Source organism: Natrix helvetica (genome assembly GCF_964273705.1).
Source record: "Natrix helvetica genome assembly, chromosome: 9".
NCBI classification, from domain to species: Eukaryota; Metazoa; Chordata; class Lepidosauria; order Squamata; family Natricidae; genus Natrix; species Natrix helvetica.
This window is the reverse complement of record NC_138560.1, coordinates 4,384,948-4,410,215: the sequence shown is the minus strand read 5'-3', so window position 1 is coordinate 4,410,215 and position 25,268 is coordinate 4,384,948. Positions and strand designations below refer to the sequence as shown.

Sequence of the window (25,268 nt, the reverse complement as noted above, 5' to 3'; positions counted from 1 at the left end):
TTCCCCGCTGCAGATTCCCCTGCGAGACAATGCCCGTTCCCCACCCGCGACGGCGGAGCAAAGAGCCCCTACCCCCTCCCACCCACCCGGGAGGTGCGGGGAGCGTCCCCGTTCCCTGCAGACCCGCCAAACCGCCCGAGCCCGCCCGTTTCCCACGGCCTTGCCCGGCCGGGCGGACGCCTCGGGGTGGGGGTGCGAGCCAGAAAGGGGCGAAGCTGCGGGGCGGGAGCGTCTCACCTGGACCTGCTCGGCCTTGTGGCTCGCCCTGCGGGGCCCTCGGAGGCCGCTGCCGGGGCTTCCTGTGGCAGGGAGCGCCTCTCGGGGAAGGGCTGGACCGAAAGGGGGGCGGTGGAAGCAGGAACCCGCCCCGTTCGCATGTTCCGGATCTCGCTTCCCCGCCGCCGCTGCCTGGGCGGCCCTCCCCTCGTTCTGCTCCTCGCAACGGCTGCAAAAGCCGCCCGGCCACGTCGGAATGCCACGGGGACAGCCCGGCTTGCGGGCAGCGTCGGGAAGGCGGGAGGGGCCCGTCTAGACACGGGAGGGCGAGGGGGGGAGGTTGGCCGGGGAGGGGTGGGGGGAGATAGTGCGAGCTAGACCAGGTGGAGCTGATCCTCGGTGCCGCCCGAGCCTCGGATCGGCTTGAGCTTGGGACTCGCACTCTTGTTCTCCAGCCTCTCGTAAAGCTGGGTCGCGTTCCCACGAGCCGCCATCCGGGGTCCTGACTTAACCTCTTGTTTTCTTTTTCTTTTTCCCTGCTGGGGCGTCAGAAACTAAGCAAATCGTTTTGGGTTAGCTGGGATCAGAAGATAGATGATAGACAGACAGACGGATGGCAGATGATAGATAGATGATAGATAGATAGATAGATAGATAGATAGATAGATAGATAGATAGATAGATAGATAGATAGATAGATAGATGATAGATAGATAGATGATAGATAGATAGATAGAGATAGATAGATGATAGATAGATAGATAGATAGATAGATAGATAGATAGATAGATAGATAGATAGATGATAGATAGATGATAGATAGATAGATGATAGATAGATAGATAGATAGATAGATAGATTGATAGATAGATGATAGATAGATAGATAGATGATAGATAGATAGATGATAGATAGATAGATAGATAGATGATAGATAGATGATAGATAGATGATAGATAGATGATAGATGATAAATAGATGATAGATAGATAGATAGATAGATAGAGATAGATGATAGATAGATGATTGATAGATAGATGATAGATAGATAGATGATAGATAATGATATATAGAAGATAGATAGATGATAGATAGATAGATAGATAGATAGATAGATAGATAGATAGATAGATAGATAGATGATAGATGCTTGACACCTGAAATTCTGGGTATTCCAACACTGGAAGTTTTTAAGAAGAGACTGGACAGACATTTGTCCAGAATGGTATAAAGTCTCCTGCTTGAGCAGGGGTTGGACTAGAAGACCTCCAAGGTCCCTTCCAGCTTTAGTCTGATTGATTGATTGATTGAAATAGGAATGAAGCGTAGTGGCGTTGTAGCTAAAGCGTAGAGCTTAGCAATTTTTAAATGGGTGGATTCCCCATCCATCTGAATTCCCTAGATAGCAAGTGTGGAGTCCAGCATGCTTGGACCCCCAGCAACCCAAATTCCCCACCTGGCATGCTTGGACTTTAGCAGGGATTTTAAACACAGAATGGTGGCCGACATCTTGACTTTATTGCCTCTCCTTGCATACATCCCTGAAGTCGGTCGTTGGTCGTTCACATTCGCAACGGTTTAGGGTGCTTCTGCTTTTCCCTTTTCCTGTGATAAAATGTCCAATGTCTGGAATATTTGAAATCATCGTTATCAACATTTCTTTTGCTTTCTTTCTTTTATCCAACCCTCCATCAGAAAGAGCAGTCTTTCCCAATCTTGACAACTTTAAGAGGTTTGGACTTCAATTCCCAGAATTCCCCAGCCAGCTAATATGGAATTCAGGTTCCAGAATTCCCTAGCTAGCATGGCTGGCTGGGGAATTCTGGGAGTTGAAATCCCTACCTCTTAAAAGTTTGCAGTGTTGACAAACCCTGAAGTCGAGGATCTTCACAGAAATTATTTATACGCGCGCTACGTTTATCAAAACAGCGATCAGGAATCCACTTCAGCCGTACCAGTTTGGTCTCATTCCTTGCTATTTTCATTCTGAGATTTTTTTAAAGACATTTTCGGATTGGTGTCGGGTCATACATTCTGTCCCCGTTCTCAATTGGCAGAAGATGCTTCATGTAAATTAAGAGAAATATTAAATAAGTGTAAGTCCAATAGTCAATATGCCTTTGAACTCTGGTGCTGGAGAAGACTCCTGCGAGTCCTTTGGACTGCAAGGCAATCCAACCCGTCAGTCCTAGAGGAGACCAACCCTGACTGCCCTTTAGAAGGCCAGATCCTGAAGAGGAAACTCAAATACTTTGGCCGCCTAATGAGAAGGAAGGACTCATAGGAGAAGAGCCTCATGCTGGGAAAGATGGAGGGCAAAAGAAGAAGGGGACGGCAGAGAAGGTGGCTGGATGAAGTCACCGAAGCAGTCAACGTGAGCTTCAATGGACTCCAGAGGATGGTAGAGGACAGGAAGGCCTGAAGGAACGTTGTCCATATGGTCACAATGGGCCGGACACGACTTGTCAACTAACAACAACAAAGTCCAATAGATATGGGGAAATGGACTTAGGTGACACATAACCACAATAATTGCATCTAGCTTGTGCTTTGTTCCTCCCCATTCATGGTCTGTGGTTTCCACCAAATTGCCCTTCAGTTTATTAAAAAAAAACCTGAGAAAGTTTGACATGACTCTTAATGTGGGTTAACTTCTGCAAAGGAGGGAGGAGGGCCTGAGAAGCAGGAGGAGGCACAAATTCCTGCAGGGAGAGATGTGCAGGCAGTTGGATCTGGAGCAGAAAAGGTGGAGTGTGGGTGGGCTTCGCTTTTCTGCTGCAGCTCAGCTGTGGACCCTAAATAAATATGCTCAGCAAGCAAGGATCATCATCATCTTCGTTTAATGACCCCATAATCCCTTGCAGGATGGAGTCTTGGCAACTGAATGAAGCTAGCAGAGTGTTTCCTGGCCAGATGCCCTTCCCTGTTGCCAATGCGGAGTTTTGTTCAGCAGATATATTCTCATTGTGCCCAGAGAAAGAAATATCTGCCTCTACCTAGGATCGAACTCACAGCCTCCTGACTGTGAGGCTCCACCTCCACCGCACTACTCGCTCAGCAGGCAAGGATGACGGTACGGAAATATATGCAGGTAGTCCTCGACTTAACAACCACAATTGACCCCCCCCCCAAGTTTCTGTTGCTAAGCTTGACCCTTAAGTGAACTTTGCCCCTTTTTATGACCTTTCTTGCCGCAGTTGTTGTCAAATCACTACCGTTGTTAAGTTAGTGATACAGTTATTAAGTGAATCTGGCTTCCCTATTGACTTTGCTTGCCAGGAGGGGATCGCATGACCCCGGGATCCTGCAACCGTCATAAATATGAACTAGTTGCCAAGTGTCTGAATGCTGATCATGTGATCATTGGTCGTAAGTGTGAAATGTTTAATCACGTGATGCAAAGGTCGTAAGTGTGAAAAAGTACCGTATTTCTCGGAGTATAAGACGCACCTTTTCCCCTCAGAAGAGAGGGTGAAAATCTGGGTGCGTCTTATGCACTGAATGCACCATTTTTTGCCTCCCAAAACCCCATCCCCTTTGCAAAAATGGACGTGCATATCCTTTAGGAGGCTTCCAGAGTGCTCCTGGGGACTGGGGAGGGCAGAAATGAGTGAAAAACAGGCTGTTTTTTGCTCGTTTTTGCCCCCCCCAGCCCCCAGGAGCACTCTACAAACTTCTTAAAGGCTATGCGTGCCCTTTTTTTGACCAAAAATGGGCCCGTTTTCGCAAAAAACGTGCCATTTTTGGGAGGCTTGCAGAGTGCGAAAACTTTTTTATTTGCCTCTTTAAAATCTTGGTGCATCTTATACTCCGGTGCGTCTTATACGCTGAAAAATACGGTAGCAATAAGTCACTTTTCTGAGTGCCGTTGTAACTTTGAACAGTCATTAAATGAACTCTGGTAAGGCGAGGACTACCTGTAACCTTAGCTTCACACACATCCCAACAGGAGCTGCAAGGAAGCAACAGTTTCACAGATTTGTGTTAAGCTTCAACAAACAGCACTTTGTTGACGCTTAACCACTCCAAGCACCAAAGGTTAAAATGGCTGTTGCAGATCAAATCTGCAGCCGCCTTTGCAGATTTAAAGGCTGCCAGCCAGGAATGGGTTGAGTGCCATTTGAAACAGGGCTGCGCAGATAAGGAGAAGAAGGAATGTGAACTGAATACTTTTGTAAAGCTCCCTTAAAGGTGCCCTTTAAACAAACCTCGCTCGATTTTGGCGATGTGAAGACGCGTGGACTTCAACTCCCAGAATTCCCCAGCCAGCCTTGCTTGTTGGGGAATTCTGGGAGTTGAAGTCCACGTGTCTCCTCATCACCAAATTTGAGAAAAACTATAGGAATACTAGTTTCACGGTGTATCTTATATGCATAAATTGAACACATCATTTTTTAAAATAGAGTTTTATTGCCATTTTCCTTTTTCCCATCATACATATTTTATGGACAGGCTGCTGACTAGGTTACCTTTTATACATCTCATTTATGATCATAATTTCAGTATATTCTGATTTCCCCACTTCCATTAATATTCATCTCTTTTATATAATCTTTTCTTCTTCCCCTCCCTCATTAATTCATTTAAGCTTACATATCACTGCTAAACACCTAATCTTTACAAATTAATCTTTTTTAGCCATAGTTTTGTTATGCCAACTTCAATCATATTATTCTCTTTACATATTTCTTTATTTTTTTCTCTTTTAATTTTTATACATAGTTAACATCACTTTACATGTGTTTACTTTATTTCTTCTACTTCTTCTTCTTAAAAAAAAGTAAATAAATCTCATGAATTCCCCTTTCCCAATCGCACCCGAAGGCCAGACGAAGAATAACGGATGGAAACAGAACAAGGAGAGATTCAACCTGGAAATAAAGAACAGAATTTCTGACAGTGAGAGCGATCAGCTCATGGAACAGAAGTTGCCTTCAGAAATTTTGGGAGCTTCATCACTGGAAGCATATATAGCATTTTTGACCTACTGAAATGCTGTCCCCTTTGCAAAAATGGACGTGCAGATGGTTTGGGGGCTTCCAGATTGCTTCTGAGTGCTTGGGGGGGGCAAATCCGAGCAAAAACGCCCCCCCCGCCCCCAGGAGCACTCTACAAGCCTCCCAAAGCTCTGCATGACCTTTTGGGGAGGGGAACCGCCCATTTTTGTGGAAAACACACTGTTTTTTGCTTGTTTTTGCCCCCCTCCCCAGCTGCCAGGAACACTCTAAAGAGCCTCTCAATCCTCTGCATGCAGCCGCTTTTTTTTTTTTTTTTTTTTTGCAAGACCTGCAGACCTTTTTTGGGGAGACCTGCAGAGTACAAAAACTGTTTTTTAATTTACCTCTTCAAAATCATGGTGCGTCTTATACTCCGGAGCGTCTTATAGTCTGAAAAATACGGTGCATATTTTGCTGATAACGGAAATGTTCGAAACTCTCTGCCAGGGGCAGGTGGCCACAGGGGAAAAGTTCTACCTTGAGGCTGTTCCTCACTGCCAGGTGGGCATGCTGCCACCCTATCTTTGAATAAACAAATATCGGCGTGATGACCTTTGCGGTTCTCGCCGCCTATCTTTGTTCCTGCCAGTCATCAGACTTCCCTGCGAGAGAGCGGCGATAAAGCCATTCCCAGACCTTCAGCCTGTCCTTGGATGATGTCGGAATCAGAAGGAAAAGCCAAGGAGAAAGAAAGCGAATAAGAAGGAGAGCAGTACAGGTAGTCCTCGATTTATAACAGGTCAATTAGTGACCGACGTTACAACCGCACTGAAAAAAGCAACAGGGTCATTTTTCACACTTATAACCATTGCCAAGTGATCAAAATTCAGATGCTTGGCCACTGACTCATATTTATGACAGTTGCAGTGTGCCGTAATCCCCTTTTGCAACCTTCTGACTAGCAAAATCAAAGGGGAAGCCAGATTCACTTTCACAACCGTGTTACTAATTTAACAACTGTGGCGAGGAAGGTTGTAAAATGGAGCAGAATTCACTTAGCAATAGCACTTAGACTTATATACCGCTTTCCATTGCTTTCGAGCTCTCTCTCAGTGGTTTACAGAGTCAGCCTCTTGCCCCCAACAATCTGGGTCCTCATTTGACCCACCTCGGAAGGATGGAAGGCTGAGTCAATCTTGAGCCCTGTGAGGTTTGACCTGCCGAATTGCAGGCAGCCGGTAGTCAGCAGAAGTAGCCTGCAGTCCTGCACTCCAACCACTGAGCCACCACGGCTCAACTATGTCTTGCTTAGACACAGACATTTTGCATAAATCGAGGGCTCTCTGTAATTTAACAGCAAGGCTTTTAAAGGTGGCTAAAGCCTTCTCCCTCCTGAAGTGGAGAGGAATTAAGGTTAAGAGGGTAAGAGCGTGGGGAGTAACAGAAAACAGAGACTGCCACAGCAAAGGGGGGGAATTATTATTATTATTATTTTGCCAAGGCTTAGTTCCACATCTGCAAATGAGGTTTTTTTTTTTTTTTGCAGGAGGTACTTTATAGTATTGTAGTAGTAGCAATAATGACCTCTGCTGGTGAAATATAGCCATGAACTTTTCGGAAATATTTGCATGATGAGTAGAACTGCTGAACTTTGATTTCCAAGGAAATGTATTTTAACAGAAGATTTTGCAAGATGGTGTGTGCAATCGAAGCCCCACCCTAGTTTATATGTGTGGGTTGCAAACCATAACCACCCAGCTTGACTTTTTTTGACACACATACACACACAAACAGAGAGGGAGAAACAGAGAGAGACAGGCAGGCAGGCAGACAGACCCATGGGACGCAACTCCAGTTGTCTCAATCAAAAATTGCATTTAAAAATCAGGCTAAAGTTTGGTGTAACCTATTTCACAGTAACCTTCAAGGTTCCCCCACCTTTTCATGGAGATACTCCATACCTGTGCTTCTCGACTTTGGCAACTTAAAGACGTGTGGACTTCAACTCCCAGAATTCTCCAGCCAGCATGTTGCACAGGGGGAATTTGGAGACTTCAAGTCCACACATCTTTAAGTTGCCAAGGTTGAGAAACACTGCTTGCCTTCAGAAGTTGTGGGTGCTCCCACAAGAAGAAATTGGACAGGCATTGGTCTGAAAAGGAATAAGGTCTCCTGCTTGAGCAGGGGGTTGGACTAGAAGACCTCCAAGGTCCCTTCCGACTCTGTTATTCTGCTCTAAATACTTTGGGTTGGGAGTCTTGTTCTCAGAATTCTCAGCATGCTGGCTGGGGAATTCTGGGAGTTGACATCCACCCATCTTAAAATATTGCTCCGTCTAACCCAGGGGTGTCCAAACTTGGCAACTTTAAGACTTGTGGACTTCAATAGAAGCTGTTTTTCAGCCTGTTTGTCCTTGGGTTGTTGTTTTTTTTTGAATTTTTTTTATTGTTTTAATTAAACAAAAACACACAAAAAAAGAATCATTCTTCATTACATCTTGTAGAAAGCAGGTCGATTGGTTACAAACAGATTTCGTGCGTTTCTACCACCATCATTACTTATAGTTCCTTCATATTGAATTGTACATTTTAAATCAAAAATCTTTATGTATTTTACTATCAAAGTACCATCATTCTCATTTGACTAGGATTATTTAAACGTGTTTTTATCTAGAATCATTTGTATTTAAAGACACAACCACCTACTGGCATTCGTTAGCTATTTCAATAAACCTCCAATAATTACCCTTTAATAACATATTCCTTTTTTCCCCCCAACTCACTGTTCAAGGCTTATATCTAATTACTTTTACCAATGCCAACACATGTAGAAAACATTAGGCATTATCCATTAACATTTGTACTTGTTTTTATTGTCCTGTACCGTCTGCCAGATGGTAATAGTTCAGAAAAAAAGGGTGCCCAGGATGAGATGGATCTTTGAGAATGTTTTGAAGTTTCTTAAGGCAGCGGGGGCTATAAATCTCTTCCAAGGAGGGGGGAGGGCAACCCAGGATCCTCTGGGTTAACCCTCTGGAGTGCCGTTTTATCTGCCACTGTGCAATTATATGCAGATGCAGCCTTCGAATGTCAAACGAACCACTGAATGACTTAGTAAAAGCAGCCTGTAAATCCACATTTCAAATGCTTCGTTTTTTCTTAGTATATGATAATCCCGGTTTTGTCTTAGTACAGGGGTGTCCAAACTTGGGAACTTTAAGACTTGTGGACTTCAACTCCCAGAATTCCCCAGCCAGCCATGCTGGCTGGGGAATTCTGGGAGTTGAAGTCCACAAGTCTTAAAGTTCCCAAGTTTGGACACCCCTGTCTTAGTACATGTGAATCAAATCAGGGGTGGATTCCAGCAGGCACTACTGCCAGTTCGCTCATATGCACAGTGCAACTAAAACTGCTCTGTGCATGCCCAGAACTGGAAAACAAGATGGCACCACTGACGGCACCAACCGGGGAACCCGTTCGGGGGCATGGCAGGTCTCGGTTGCTGCCGGTTCCAGCGACCCATGCCACCAAACCACTACCGGTTCTGTTGAACTGGTCCGAACCGGTAGGAACCCACCACTGAACCAAATCCTCGTCCTTCTACCGGCTAAGCCCAATTGTTTGTTTGGGTTCATCGGAATGCATGAACTGAATCCTTGTTTCCAGTTGCAGGAGTCGTCTCTGAGTAGTTTTAAGTCGGGAAGGATCAGGGCAGAATTTGATCCTTTGCGCATACGTTTGTTAATTCTGCCCTTTCCTGACATGACATGCAAAACAGGAGTCTCTGCTGCTCTCTCTTACGGTAATTCCTGCTCACTTTTGCTGTTTTGGAGTGGGAGGGGGCTCATTTGATGTGGTTAGTTAGGTGATCCAGCTTTGTAAGTTTTTGCATTATTTTAATCAAGGGTGCAGTAGACCTTTGCTGTAGAGTTCGCGTAAAGGAAATGTATGACTTGCTATACAGGGGAAAAAAGGAGCATGGTTTCAAATATATCCACTCTAGATCCACAAGATTCCGAGTTCTTTGCTCTCCCTCAAAGACTCAACGTCAAATCTTGTTCATTCCATCCATCTTTCCAGGTTCCCAAATTCACCATAGGTAGTCATCGACTTACAAACAGATTTGGGCCCCAGAATGTCTATTGCTAAGCAAGATGGTTGTTAAGTGAGTCACGCCCAATTTAATGACATTTTTGCCTCGGTTGTTAAGTGAATCACATAGTTGTTCAGCAAATCTAGCTTCCCACTGTTGAACTTTGTTTGTCAAAAGCTGGCTGGGTAAGTTGTAAATCACATAAGTTTAAGTTTAAGTTTTATTAGATTTATAGACCGCCCTCTCTCCCCGAAGGGACTCAGGGCGGTGTACAGACATCTCAATAAAAAACCGTATACAAAATAAATACCCTTAAATTAAATTAAATTAAAAACAACCTAAAAACCCACCCCTAAAAATTTAAAATACAGACTTGGACTAAACTGCGATTAGGCCAGGCCAGCTAAATTGAACAGGTGGGATGCTTCGACCATCATAAAACTACGCTGGTTATCTAACCCCTGAATTTTGATTCATGTGACCGTGGGGATGTTACAACGGTCGTACGTGCAAGGACAGGTTATAAGTCACTTTTTTCATCATAACTTCAAATGGTCACTAAATGAAGGTTGTAGATCAAATACAGGTAGATACCTGTATTTTTTCACATCTGCCAGGCAGGTAACTGCTGGCAGAGAACTTTGTAAATAGACATTCTTGCTTTTAGCTGTGAAATGTCCTAGGGCAGGGGTGTCCAAAGTTGGTCATTTTAAGACTTGTGGACTTCAACTCCCAGAATTCCGTGGCTGGGGAATTCTGGGAGTTGAAGTCCACAAGTCTTAAAATGGCCAACTTTGGACACCCCTGTCCGAGGGACAAAATTCTGTCCCTGCTGCAGAAGCTGATGACACTCAACCTGACCTCGAATTGAAGCTTCGGTGCATAACAAACAAAAACCAGAAACAGGCCAACTTCTTCTCTGGGTGGAGCAAGGGAGCACCCAGGCGCATCGCCTGAAATCTACTTAAAACAGGAAAAGAACACACAAAAAATGCACAACTAAAACAAGTGTGGAGTCCAGCAGCAACTGCAGCATAGATGCCGTGGACAATCGTCTCTCTGGGATAGTTTAACAGGATGGAAATTGGCCGATGCCATCTGTGGTCTCTACTCCTACTGGGAGCCCTTTCGGGTAAGATACGTCTTCGCGGCTGTAACCGAAGGACTGGTGGCTGTGAAAAGACTAGGGAGCCAAGTCTACGAGTTAAAAACCCTTTCTTCGTGATTTCTCTGGAAAGTTGCTGGTCTTTAAAGGCCGAGGAGTCATGGGGATGGTGCTATACAGGTGTACGGTTGGGCAATTGCAAAGGTCAAGGGTGTCAAACTCCATTTCATTGAGGACCGCATCAGGGTTGTGTTTGATCTCGGGACAGGGGGGGCAGGGTAGATGTGGGCAAGTGGGCATGGCCAGATCGACGTCACTCGTGTCGGGGGGGGGGACGGACACCTGTGATGGCCCGAGCGAAGTACCAATGAAAACGGGCTCCCGAACTCCGTTTTCAGGTGCCACGGCCACCTGCAACCCTCTGCCAGCGAAAATGGGACTCTCCTGAGCTCCGTTTTTGCTGGCAGAAGCATCGTGGGTTTCCAGGGTGGCCCCGCAGGTCGGATCTAAGTGCCCCGCGGGCCGGCTCTGGCTCCGGTCCTTGAGTTGATACCCCTGCTATAGGTTCAAGATGAAACCCAAAGGTTCATCGGTTTTATAAATGGGAAAGGCTTGTGGGGCGGGGGGGAGAGGCTATTGTGGTCCTGATTCGTGATGGTGACATGGATAAGTCTCTGAGGGATTTTGGGATACCTTTTCAGAAGTGGTTGGCTGAAAGTCACCCAGCCTGACTAAGAGAGGATGAAAAGAGAAGATCTTTGTTGCTTTTCTGGGCTGTTTCAACCTCTTTTTATAATATGGTGACCAAAGCTGGATGCAGCATTCTAAGTATGGTCTTACTAAGGCTTTAAAAAGCAGTATTAATCTTTCATGTGATCTTGATTCTATCCCTCTGTTGATGCAACCTAGGATTGCATGGGCTTTCTCTCTCTCTCTCTTTTTTTTTGCAACAATCTGTAGTATATAAATAGTGCAAGGCTGAATCTTTGGTATCTGTAGTGTTTCTCAACTTTGGCAGCTTTCAGATATATATATATATCTTAAAGAAGAGGTGCCTGTACCCATATAAATGGATAGAGAATTGTATCCTTAGTAGGTAAGGGTAAAAGTTAAAATTAATACAACATGATAAAATGGATACTGTAAAATGTCTGCTGAATATATTCAGTACACAACTGGTTTGAAGCAAACTATACTGAACAGGGTAAAAACCAGGGGTGAAATTCAGCTAGTTCTGACAGGTTCTGAAGAACTGGTAGCGGAAATTTTGAGTAGTTCGGAGAACTGGCAAATACCACCTCTGGCTGGCCCCAGGAGTGGGGAGGGAATGGAGATTTTGCAGTCTCCTTCCCCTGTCATGCCCACCAAGCCACGCCTACAGAACTGGTAGTAAAAAAAAAATGAATTTCACCACTGGTAAAAACAAAATAGACTTCAACTTGCAATCATTGTTTTTGAGCCAGTTTTGGGGTAGTTTTCCTATGTCTTCATATTCTTTTTATATTGCACAATTATTGCTTAGCTAGAGTCTTGAATAGTGTCCTGAAATCAACAAGGAACGTCAAGAAAACTTAACATAATGAATGGTTATATGCACATACTTAATTACAGTGTAATCAATAAATCAATAAATGAATTAGACTTGTTGCTTGTCAAAATAAACAATGGTTTGCTCTAACCTCCCCACACAATGCTGTCAAAAACAATGGTACCATGGCTTAATACAATGTTAACCCTTTTTTTTTTTTGATTCATGCTTTTAGGAGTATTATTCTAAGAATACGGGATGGAGGAATATGTGGGATCCCCAATGTAATCACCATTGGAGAGCTTTATATTTATTCACAGGAGAAACGATGAACTGTTAACGATTAATTGTTCGCCCATCAATATAAACAAATTCATTTCCTTAGGGTTCACTTATTTGGCATCATGATCGAATAGAGAGACTGCTGTGTTCTTTTTCAAATTGAATCCGATTGAGTAGATTTGAGGCTCAATGTCAGATAAACAAAGTAGCTGTGAGATTAGGACTGTTTGATTAAGACTTCGGAAAAGACAATGGATTTCTTTATTGATCCAAAATATACAGTATAACTATTGAATACATCATCGTGTTTAAGGGGGCTTACTGTATCCTGAATAACTATGTATAATCTTATAGTGCAGCTCAGACACAGTCATTCCACTGCATTAATGAGACCTACTTCCAGGTATTTCCATAGAATAGAATAAACTAGACTAGACTAGATTAGAATAGAACAGGAATAAAACAATAATAGAACAGAAAGGAATAGAATAGAACTAAAACAAGAGTAGAGTAGAATCACAGAGTAGAGTAGAGTAGAATAGAGTAGAATCACAGAGTTGGAAGGGATCTTGAAGGTCTTCAAGTCCAACCTCTTGCTTAGGCAGGCAACCCTACACCATTTCAGACAAATATATCCAACATCTTCTTTAAAACGTCCAGTGTTGGAGCATTCACAACTTCTGGAGGCAAGTTGTTCCATTGATTAATAGTCCATAGTCTCTTTTCTTAAGAAAAGAGGTCGTCAGCAATTTTAAGATGTGTGGTCTTCAATGCTGGCTGGAGAATCTGGGAATTGGTCCACCCGTCTTCAAGTTGTTGATGTTGGAAAATACTGCTCTAAAGCAATAGAGCCAGTTTGGTGTAGTGGATAAGATCCTAGTCTAGAAACCAGGAGACAGTGAATTCTAGTTCCACCTTAGGCATGAAACCCAGCTGGATGACTTTGGGCCAATCTCCAGGCGATGGTGAATTCTAGTCCTTCCTTAGGCAACAACGTTGATTGAGTGATTGGGGTCAGTCAGTCACTCTCTTTCAGCTGCTAAACCCAGGTTTATTGTGGTGGGAAAAATAGGAGGAGGAAGGAGGATTAAGTATGTTTGCTGTCTTGAATGACTTATCAGGTAATAAAGGCAGGATAAAAATCTAATTCATTTACGTTCGCTAAATCCCTGTCAGACCCCCAAGATGGGCCAAATCTGGGAAAGATACTGCATAAACTATTAGGACTTTATTGCCAGAGGATGTAATAAAAATCTTGAAAGCAGAGATATTATCTCTTTCTTGCCTTAGACTAAAGAAAATCAAGCCAGAACAATATTGAGTTTCTTCCTCACCCACTCCTGTCTATCTAGGAAAAGCTGGGTTTTAGATAATGGTTGCGGAATTCCTTTTTCAAGGCCATCTCTGTACTTCTCCATAGCCCTAGCTTTTTGGATGTCAATGGAGATTCTCAGTCATACAGGTCATGGTTGTCCCAAAGGTGTTTTTTCAAAAGGTAACTGGGCTTCTTTTTTTTTGTTTTTCCTTGAAGATGTTTCACTTCCCATCCAAGGAGCTTCTGAAAAAAAGCTTTTCAAAAAGCACTTTTGGGACAATCTTTTTAGAGATTTAGCGGTATTTTTTCTCTGAAAACGTCTCAAATCTGGTTCCAGCTTACCCTGAAAGGACTTCTGCATACCTGCAAGGAGGGGCCATAAACTTTCCGCCTTATAAAAAAGTGGTCCTCTTCTGTTTCCTGTCAACAGAGGCAGGAAAAGGGAACTAAAACCACCAGCAGCCCCTTGGGGTTTTGACAAGGGGCGGCATTCTGTCCTGGAGATGTGGTTCAATGGCTTTGCAGGCAGGAAAGGCACTCTGGGGAGAGTTTGTTATTGGAAAGATTGCAAGATATATTGGGAAATATGACTTTTTCCCCCCTTCGTTTTTGTGCCTTATTCCTCAACCCGACATACAAAGATTCAGAGAAATTCCCTCTGGTTCACCCTACTGAATTTCCAAGCATCCAGCCAACCATAAAAAAAACCCAGTCTGGGTTTAAAGAGAAGGCAAGACAAGAAACAATGGATGGAAACTAACTAAGGAGAGAAGCAACTTGGAATTAAGGAGAAATGTCCTGACAGTGAGAACAATTAACCAATGGAACAGCTTGCCACCAGAACTTGTGGGTGCTCCATCATTGGAGGCTTTTAAGAAGAGATTGGACAGTCATTTGTCTGGAATGGTACTATAGGGTTTCCTGCCTGAGCAGGGGGTTCGACTAGAAGACCTCCAAGGTCCCTTCCGGCTCTGTTATGCTGTTATACTTATGAGTCAGTGTGTTGAGTGAATCCACCATATGGTTCAATCAGAATAAAGCTGGAAGGGATCTTGGAGGTCTTCTAGTCCGATCCCCCTGCTCAAGCAGACTGTCCTATACCTTTTCAGAAAAAAAAATTAAATAATCAGGACTGGGGTTCCTATGGAACCAGAAACTTTTTTAGATGGTCCATTGTTGGCATTTTTTCATTCTCCCTTCTCTTATAGTTTGCATGTTGAGATCTTAGGATATTGATTATGATGATTTCTATACTTATAATCATATTTTCTGTTTTATCCATGCCCAGAGTCTTGGATAAAAGACTTTGGGGGCATGGATAAATTTGATTTCTCCCCCCCCTTCTCCTATTTGCAGGCTGTATTTGTAACAACTCAACTACTGATACCACTAAAACCATTCCAACAACAGAGGAAGTCAATAGCACAGATCAAAACCCTGCAAGCCACAAAGAATACGTTGTAACGACTACGCCAACTGATCCTACCTGTCAGGATTTGAAGCCGGTGATGCCACAGCGTTCCCAGCCGCCCATCGTGGTGAACCCTGTAGATACCTCTCAAATCGTTGTGGAAGGGAATCCTGCCACTCTGGAGTGTCAGTTTAAGGCCCCACAGGATGCAAAAGCAAAGGTTTTCTGGAAAAAATCTTGCTCCCCAAATTGTAGCACGAATGTTGACGTCTCCGACACCACACACCGCATCGTCTCTGCAAACGTCCTTCAGGGCTGGTCAAAACTCTCCTTTCATTCAACCCGAAAGAACGACACCGGCATGTACTACTGCTTTGTGGTTACTTCCATTGGTCATGGGCAATCCTGTGGGACGTTTCTGTGGGTCAGGAGTGAGTATAAACCTTATCCTACTAAGGGTTGAACCGATTAACGCTTGCAAACGGAGAGCAGAGGTACAAATGATGTCCAGATCTCTAGCCTACATTTTGATTGATTGAATGAGTCAGCGTTGACTCTTAATGATCATATAGAACAAGGGTGTCAAACTGGATTTCTTGGAGGACTGGATTAACATTGGAGTTGTTCTCCGCAGGTTGGCCAGGGGGAGGGGGAAGGAGGAGACGGGATGGAGTGCCCTCCTGCAGTACCCTGCTGGCCAAAATGGGGCACGGGGGTCTGCAGGCATCCCCCGTGTGATCTGTTTTAGCTGGCAGGGTGCTGCAGGAGGCCATGCAGGCTGAAAACGGGCCACACAGGGGATGTTCCCTTACCCCCGTGGCCCATTTTCACTAGCAGAGACACCGTGGTCATTTGCTATTTCCAGATGAGCTCCACGGGCTGGATCTAAGCACCCCATGTGCCAAATCCAGCCCAGGGGCCTTGAGTTTGAGACTCCTGATATAGAACATCTCCAGGATGGTCTGTCCCTAAACTGGCCCTTCAGGTCTTTCAGTGGGGTGCTAAATACCCGTATAATCAAGTATGTATAGATTGCTATTAGTTGTTCCATTTTATTTACATTTTATAACACTGTCTCAGTGTTATAGACTTTTTTAGAGAGCTAACTTAGACCTCAACATAAAAAAACCAGGTTCAGTTTGGCCCTGTGTCTCCCCAACCTTTTGGGCACCAGGGACTGGTTCCATGGAGACAGGTTTTTCCGTGGACCAGACTGAGCGTGGCTTCATATCCTGCCTGCATCCTGTGGATAGGGCTTTACTTGTTTGTGCGGCCCAGTTTCTGTCATTCACAGACCAGTGCCAGTCCACGGACTGGAGGTTGGGGAATCCTGAGTTAGCCAATGGTATTCAGGAAGTCTGAGGCCTGAGGTCCATTAGATTTAGATAATGCCTTTCCTCATCTAAGAGCTCAAAGCAATTCCATGCTCCAGGTTATGAAGTATAAATAAACACAAGTTTATGAAGTGTACAGTGTGCTTTTTAGATTTAGTATTTTTATTTGGTATGTTTTTCAAGTCTGTGAGACACATTGGCTTAAGAGAGAATGACTGGCTCAGAGTCACCTACTGAATTGTGTGTGAGGGTAGCATGCATATGCACTCACACACAAAGAGTTACAGTATTTCAGCTCTGAGATTATTTTAATAGTCATTGAGCTAGTTGCAAAGACATCTTCCGTTATTCTAGTTTTCGGAAACAGAATTTTCAGTGGGAAAATGTACAAATAGCCTTTGGAAGCATGGAGCTAAAATACAATTAATAAGCAAGTTAGTAGTGATTGATATAAACACAAGGTCCAAAGCTGATAGAGATCATGTAAATAGAAGATTCCATCTACTGAAACAAGAAATCCTGCAGGGAAAAAAAGGTTGGGAAGAGAAACTATATCGTTCTCTGAAGATGAAAAATTCTTCTCTTATAATATATAAAATATTGCAGTCTAAATACAGATGGTTGTATTGTAGTACTTTCTATTGTGAGCATGACAGAAACACCAGATCAATGTTGTTGACTTGCCAAATACTTAAAACCAGCTAATAATATCCGTGCTTCTGGTTTCCTTGTCAAATTCCTCATCACCTGACAGGAAAATACAAGGTATCAATGTCTCTCCGGTTTCATTTATAGAATAATTAGAATATGGCATATGGTGAAATAATAGACTACTAGTTATTTATTACTGGTGGAAGCAAAGGGTTAAGAAGCCACTTCCCCATCTTGTATTTCAGCCTCAAAATATAATAGATAAAGATTTATTGTAGATAAAGATATCTATAAGTTTCTAGAACTAAATTTTTACAAAAACGTCTATTTGTGAAATAATAGTAGCTTATGTAATCCATTCAGAGAACGGGAATTGGGGCGAGTTCTTGATGTTGAGGATTCCTTTTTTTATTGTATGCTCTTCCACAAGATTTAGATCCCAACGTAGCTGTTTGGTCCTTTCATCTGGCTCAAAATTACAGTATCTCAGTCTTCTTTTTTTGATATGCTCCATCACAATACGCTGTGAATTGGAACTTTCATTTCCTTTTTGAAATTGTTTGTCTGTGATATGATGCACCTCCAGCCCACACATGTTAATTTGAAGTTTTTAAATGGTCAGGAGGTGTCTGCAAAACCTGTTGCAGGAAGAGACATGTACAAAGGAGAAATCCAGACCGCTGACTTGACATAGAACTCTAAATTAAACAAGCAAAGGTTTCAGGTCATTGTGTGTCATCCATGCTCTTCTAGGTACATGCATTTAAGTGCATAAAACACATCAACAAGACCAATATAAGTCTACTTGGTGCCATGGATAGTTAGTTAGATAATGCTGCCTGTTTGGGTTGGTTAATTGGCTGGGAAATATATGCAATTTAAATACATACATCAATGCATATAAACTTCTGCTAAAAAAAAACGAGTCTGGGCCAAGCAAATAACATTCTTAAGCTGCCTATGTTTAACTAACGTGCTTTAACCGATTACTGAACTAACCCATGTTCTGGATTTTTACAATAAGATAAACCCAACAGTTTACTAAATGGCCAGTAATTACAATAAATAAGTCACCCACCATTAACCAGGATTAAAACTAGCTAAGGTAAGAATGCTGTGCAAATCCAACCGTGGGATTTAAAATTGACCTATGTCAGTCTTTTTTGTCAATGTGTTTGCCATTTTGCAAAAATTGGTATTTGACAAAAGTGCCATTAGGGAATTAATAGACATAGCTGTGATTTGCAGCAAGATGAACTTGGCAGCGTAGATAATTCTGAAAAAGAGAATTCCGAGTGGATGGTAAATAGGAAGACCAGGAATGTTATGAGGTTTCCAAATCAATTGTCCATTTCTGGCTGTGCTCTAGGACCTCGCCCCGTCTCCTTCCTGAATATGAGTGAATCCATTAAAAACAAGATTATCACCGTGGAGGGATTCCTTCTGCTTATCTGTGCCATTGGTCCTAGCCTTTTTCTGCTGTTCAAGGTGAGCTGTTTTTTCCCTTCGTGTATCATTTCCATACATGCATATATAGTATGACCCATTCTGAATCTGTTTGTGCAGTTTCCAGTCACCAGATCTTGTTCTGCTTTTGATCATCATGTTAAAGAATGTTCTGCTTCCTCGCAGAGGCATTAGCAGACAGTTTACAGTAATGGAAAGATCAACTGGTTTCAAAAGTATCATTAGGAGATTATTATTCTTGGAACTATATTTTCTTTCTTTTCAACATTTTTTTCACAATATGGGCACTACATCAGATCCAATTGGCAGTAATCTAAGTAACTGTTCCTGTGACATACCCAGAATGTCCAGGAGGCATGTATAGCTGGTTTCTCAAAATAAAAATTTACTGATGCCTGCTATTAGTAGAATATTCCTACAGTATCACATATATCTATTTTTTCCATCATTAAATGCAAAGCGTCATATGTGAGTCTCAAACAGATTTTTCATCAGGGGAATGAAAAATTAGGCACAGTCTGTAAGTATAAACAAACTGCATCCTGTGTCTTAAATACATCACCTATTAACTGTCAAATATTCATTGTTACATACCCATTTCCATATGAAAATCAGTGGACCTACCTACAGTATGCTTAGAACAGCTCCGTAATAGCATAAATCCTGTCTATTATAGTAAATATTGAATGAAATGGGTTTTTTTAAAATTCTTCCAGTTTATGGTCCAACATGAAGATCTGCATCCAAGCTCTTCATTATATCTGACAGTTGAATTTACTCAGCTATGTGAGAAGGCCTATTTCAAACATCTGTTGTGGTTTAATATCTGTGCATGCAATTTTTTCCTGGTTGATTTTATTTACTTACATTGTTTTATATACCTTCCTATCTCACTATTATTCTGGGCAGCTAACAAAGGTTCAGAAATAATATATCTATATAGGTATAAAATTCATATGACTGCGTAAGAAGCCATACAAAACATGTGGGATCCATTGCTTTCCTGACCCCCATGCCTGGGCACAGCCTGGTCTTTGAGGCTTTCTGAAACATGAGCACTAGAATTTAATCTAGGGCAGCCTGTTTTTCTAGATTGGGGGGGGGGGACTGGACTCCTAGATAACAATCCCTGATTAAATGGATTCAGAACATGCCCATTTAATACCATAGACTGGATAAAAACTATAGGAGTAAGGCACTTAGTTTGCCTTTAAGCATCTTCTATTGAGTATGTTGTTATTTGTGTATAGTACAATACGTAAGTACAGTGCTAAAACATTTTATACTAATTTCACTAAAGTTGAAGTTAAATATAGAACTTAAAGAATAATATTAGTTGACTTTTCATGAATCCTAGTCTCGTCTTGTCTTCTTTGCAGAAGAGATGGGAAAATGAGCGTCTCTTGCAGGCCAAGAAGAAAGCTTGTGAAGAGGAGAATCTGTATGAAGTAAGTCAACGGAATGTTTCATTGGCATATTGCAGAAGGAAGGGAGATGAAATAATGGGCTATATAACAATGAAAACAGAGGTTCCAGTTAAGAGACCTATTCTACTATCATCTACAGTACTCCAAACTGTAGTGCAAGAATACATAGATAGTGTAGCTATGATGGCGCTAGAGAGGGAGGGGGGCACAAGAGGGCTCCTGATATTCATCAATGGAAGGCATTTTTCCAATTGGAAATATATTAATTGCTCAGTAATCCAAACATGCTCAGTAATCCAAAATCATTTAGGATTTTAGCCTTAACTTCCTCAATATATGACTTTCAGAATAATGAACTCTTTGTCTTTTCCTTTTAGGGACTGAATCTGGATGATTGCTCAATGTATGAGGACATCTCCAGGGGTTTACAAGCTACCTACCAAGACATAGGCAATGTCAAAGTGATTGATTTACAGCTAGAGAAACCAGAGAAACCATGAATTTAAAATGCCTCGTTGTCATTTTCTAGTTTATTGAAAATGGTTATTTTAAAATTCTTTGATATCTCTTGCTGATAATGTATATATATATAATGGTGACTCTGTATTTTCCTATTCTTAGATAATAATAATTGTATAAATTTAATCTTGAGTAGTAATTGGCTTGAATAGAATAACATAAATGAAATAAGCAAAAACATATCCTTGCTTTTCCAAACAAGAAAATACTCTGATTATATGCTATTTTGTAATTCAGATTCCTAATTGCCATTATTTTAAAAAGGAGCATCTCTGAGATTCTGAAACATGAGCAATGGTTAAATATTACATATGGTGACACTTACAATCCATTAATTCCTTATACTTGCTTTCAACCGCTCAATTTGAGTAAAAAGAAGCACATCTATAAATCATATTTGCATTCATTTCAAATTAACATTTTCTCCTCTGAAGTGAACATTTAAAAATTATCTCATATTTAAAGAAAAGCCTTATTGTGGATGGTGCTAATTGGTAGTGTGTATGTTCTCACTAAAGAAAGAAAAATGTCATCACATATCCAATATTTGGAGTAGCTGCATATAGCATTTCTTAAATATAAAACCTGGTGGAATAAAATAAATGTCTCATTTCCCTGAAAAAACATAAATGGATAACAATATTTGTGATGTTTATATGACACAATAAAATATAAGAGGTTTAGGGTGTCCAGCAACAATTCTCCCTGGTAGAACATTAATTCTTATGACATCTGAAAAAATAAAAATAAAAGGATAAGGTGGAATAACAAGGACAAATGACCACTGCAATGTTTCCCCTCACTGTTTATTTGCCATTTTAATACTTTCCCATTCTTTAAGGGAAAATATAGCTTTATTTACACTGCAGGCTTGTGAATACATGAAGGACTTTACCTTATTTTTTTCACAGAGCAAACAGTAGCAAAAACAAGTGGCGGTGGGATAAATTCCAAGGACAATGGGTTTTGGCTTTAGTGGGTGCCAACAATTTTCATGGGATAACACTTCAACATTTGACAGTTTTAATCAATCCTCTGTTATAATCCTATGGTGATACAAACATATGTTAAATTTCCCCTTTTCTTAATTAGTTTTTTTTATAAACTAAACTTTATTTTTTGATTCAAAATCTATGACTTTGATATATTCTGTACTGAAAATGTGTTACTCATATCAAAAATACTTCATAATTTATGTTTATATATTTAGCAACACTACTAGACAGTTGGCCTATGACAAGCTTGATGAATACTGGGCTCCACTTGGAGCATTACTGATGAGACACTGAAGCTTTTCCCACACTTCTACATGAATACGGCCTCTCTCCTGTGTGCGTCCGCATGTGAGTGGTCAGGTTTGCTGATTGGCTAAAGCTTTTCCCACACTCCCTACATGAATATGGCCTCTCTCCTGTGTGCGTCCGCATGTGAGTGGTCAGTACTGATGAGACAGTGAAGCTTTTCCCACACTCCCTACATGAATATGGCCTCTCTCCTGTGTGTGTGTGCATGTGAGTGGTCAGGGTTGCTGATCGGCTAAAGCTTTTCCCACACTCCCTACATGAATACGGCCTCTCTCCTGTGTGCGTCCGCATGTGAGTGGTCAGGTGTGCTGATTGGCTAAAGCTTTTCCCACACTCCCTACATGAATATGGCCTCTCTCCTGTGTGCGTCCGCATGTGAGTGGTCAGTACTGATGAGACAGTGAAGCTTTTCCCACACTCCCTACATGAATATGGCCTCTCTCCTGTGTGTGTGTGCATGTGAGTGGTCAGGGTTGCTGATTGGCTAAAGCTTTTCCCACACTCCCTACATGAATATGGCCTCTCTCCTGTGTGCGTCCGCATGTGAGTGGTCAGGTGTGCTGATTGGCTAAAGCTTTTCCCACACTCCCTACATGAATATGGCCTCTCTCCTGTGTGTGTGTGCATGTGAGTGGTCAGGGTTGCTGATTGGCTAAAGCATTTCCCACACTCCCTACATGAATATGGCCTCTCTGCTGTGTGCGTCCGCATGTGAGTGGTCAGGGTTGATGAGTCAGTGAAGCTTTTCCCACACTCCCTACATGAATATGGCCTCTCTCCTGTGTGCGTCTGCATGTGATTGGTCAGGGTTGATGAGACAGTGAAGCTTTTCCCACACTCCCTACATGAATATGGCCTCTCTCCTGTGTGCATCCGCATGTGAGTGGCCAAGTTGGATGAATCAGTGAAGCTTTTCCCACACTCCCTACATGAATATGGCCTCTCTCCTGTGTGCTTCCGCATGTGAGTGGCCAAGTTGGATGAATCAGTGAAGCTTTTCCCACACTCCCTACATGAATACGGCCTCTCTCCTGTGTGCGTCCGCATGTGAGTGGTCAGGTGTGCTGATTGGCTAAAGCTTTTCCCACACTCCCTACATGAATATGGCCTCTCTGCTGTGTGCGTCCGTATGTGAGTGGTCAGGGTTGATGAGTCAGTGAAGCTTTTCCCACACTCCCTACATGAATATGGCCTCTCTCCTGTGTGTGTGTGCATGTGAGTGGTCAGGGTTGCTGATTGGCTAAAGCATTTCCCACACTCCCTACATGAATATGGCCTCTCTCCTGTGTGCGTCCGCATGTGAGTGGTCAGGGTTGATGAGTCAGTGAAGCTTTTCCCACACTCCCTACATGAATATGGCCTCTCTCCTGTGTGTGTGTGCATGTGAGTGGTCAGGGTTGCTGATTGGCTAAAGCTTTTCCCACACTCCCTACATGAATATGGCCTCTCTCCTGTGTGCGTCCGCATGTGAGTGGTCAGGGTTGATGAGTCAGTAAAGCTTTTCCCACACTCCCTACATGAATATGGCCTCTCTCCTGTGTGTGTGTGCATGTGAGTGGTCAGGGTTGCTGATTGGCTAAAGCTTTTCCCACACTCTCTGCATGAGTATGGCTGCTCTCTTACATTTGTTTTCTTCCAAGTGGATAGTCCTGGTGATTGACTTAAACCTAGCCCATATTTTGTGTATGAATAAAACTTCTTCCCTAGATGCTCCCCCTTCTGTCTGATCAGACATAGTAATGATCCATCAACCTTTTTTACATGTTCTTTATATAAATATGGCTTTCCTCTATGTATCTGATTGTGAGTAACCAACTGAAAATGTTTTTTCCCATAGTTTTTATGATTTTTATTCTCTGCTTCTTCACTTCTATCTTTCAAAAAAAGCATTTCATCATCTTTACCTTTGTTCATGTTGCTTAGTATTCTATATTGCACCATAACTTGACAGGAAACATAACTTTTTATTTTGGGTAATGATTTTTCTGTCAGTATTTTTTCTTCAGCAAGTATTATAAATCCAGAATGCTTCCATTTCATGTGGCGGATGAGATAATCTTTGCAAGTAAATGCTGTCTCACAACTGGGACACTGATGGCAAAATATTTGTTGCTTCTTCACCAAGTATGAATTCTGCTTGTGAACTATTTGCAGAGAAAAAACAAAATTAGTGGCCAAAAAGAACTTTTTATAAGAGGAACCTGCTATGATTTATACTCTTACTTTTTTATAGTCCAGGAATGAAAAAGTAGACTTTGGAGTTTATATCTTTTCTTCCACATTAAAGAGTTCACGATACTTATTATATCACTGCTTATTACTGATATATAATTAGATAATTTGCAGTTACCCATACAGTATAAAAATGGGATTTAAAAATAAAGGTAATTATTTATTGTTAATAATTTAATTTTAATACTTTCAAGGCATAACCTATTTCTTGGAAAGTTTTACACAAGATGTTAAACTACATTTGAGCTCAACAGAATTATATGATAAACTGGACTAAACAATCTGAATTTGTAATGCACTTTTATGAAGATTATTCTGCGTTAAAATATATATGTATTAATATATCACTGTCAACATATAACCTATTGTGAACAAGAATTTCTTCTGATTAGGTTTTATTTTCTACATAGAAAATATTAAAAAGGCATTAAAAAGGTATCACTACTTGTAGCCTCAAATAATATCATTTAGCTTTTATTCTGTTGATGAACCAACATATCTAATAGCACAGTTGTCAAATCTGGTTTTCAGAAAATATGGAAACAATATACTTATAGTAAAAAAGATTTCACAAAAACTGGTAGTGTATAGGGCCAGACAAATGTAACATATATTTCTACTCCTTCCATTATTAAAATAGCTTTCAAGACTTGTGTTTGAGAGGAAAAGAGGGGTAGGGGCTTCTAAAGATTTTTTAATTCTATCATCTATTAAAAATAACTCTTAGTGTAGGAAAAATATTAGCTGTAGATAAATATTCATATTATGAATGTAACCAATGCCAAATTTTTATGTAATGGCTATAATCATGTAGTACAGTAGTAGTACAAGTACAAATTATCTCTCATCCTTCAAATAAGATGCTACTTAAAAGTGGAATAAGAACTGGCAAAATTCTGGAAGTCACACTAACACCATGTCAAAACATCAGTTGTGTCAACAGACACTGACTATGTGGAATTGTTCCTAGACATCTTATGGTATAGAGCTGCAATTTCATTTGTAAAGCTGGGTTTCTCCCCCCCCCTTCCCCAATATTTTGGCCTAGGGTCTTAAATTACTAGGCACTAAAGAGCCCATGGAAAAATTAGGTACTTCCTTAGAAACTAAGTTTGGGGTCCTCTTGTCTAAAGCTATCATTATTAATTTAAGCAAGAAATCATCTAGCATTATACCATTTAGCGATTTCCATTTAGATCCCCATTTGATGCCAAGTTCCTTTCCATATTCTTCTCCATACCAAACCAAGAGCTCAGAATGAGGTTGAATTTCTTTACATGTTCTGTAGTATATTTCCCCATGATACTGGAAAGCAACAAGATTCTGTTCTTCCTCATTCCTGGCACAGTTAACATACCTATTTTTAAAAGGGTGACTGATGTTAAAAGGAAAAGTTGTTATCAAAAAAACAGGAAATTGGTTAGATCTGGGCCAGTCATTCTCTCTCA

The 25,268-nt window shown here is 41.6% G+C and overlaps 2 protein-coding genes across 4 annotated transcripts in view; one reads left to right on the top strand and one right to left on the bottom strand.

The window, feature by feature from the left end:
- The window catches only part of ARHGEF1 (Rho guanine nucleotide exchange factor 1), a 58,236-nt gene extending 57,731 nt beyond the window's left edge, over positions 1-505 (bottom strand). The window contains exon 1 of one of the 3 annotated variants that reach the window (XM_081961738.1): positions 238-505. The gene's annotated coding sequence lies outside the window, so the exon portion shown is untranslated. The remainder of the gene's footprint in view (positions 1-237) is intronic. The other 2 variants (XM_081961736.1, XM_081961737.1) reach the window with 2 other exon arrangements.
- Positions 506-10,236: 9,731 nt separating this feature from the next.
- On the top strand, positions 10,237-21,356 carry CD79A (CD79a molecule). The gene is made up of 5 exons (XM_081962872.1): positions 10,237-10,377; positions 14,832-15,317; positions 18,241-18,359; positions 19,718-19,786; positions 20,143-21,356. Exons 1-5 carry the CDS (start codon positions 10,323-10,325, stop codon positions 20,263-20,265), a joined length of 852 nt encoding a protein of 283 aa, XP_081818998.1. The 5' UTR covers positions 10,237-10,322; the 3' UTR covers positions 20,266-21,356.
- Positions 21,357-25,268: the final 3,912 nt, after the last annotated feature.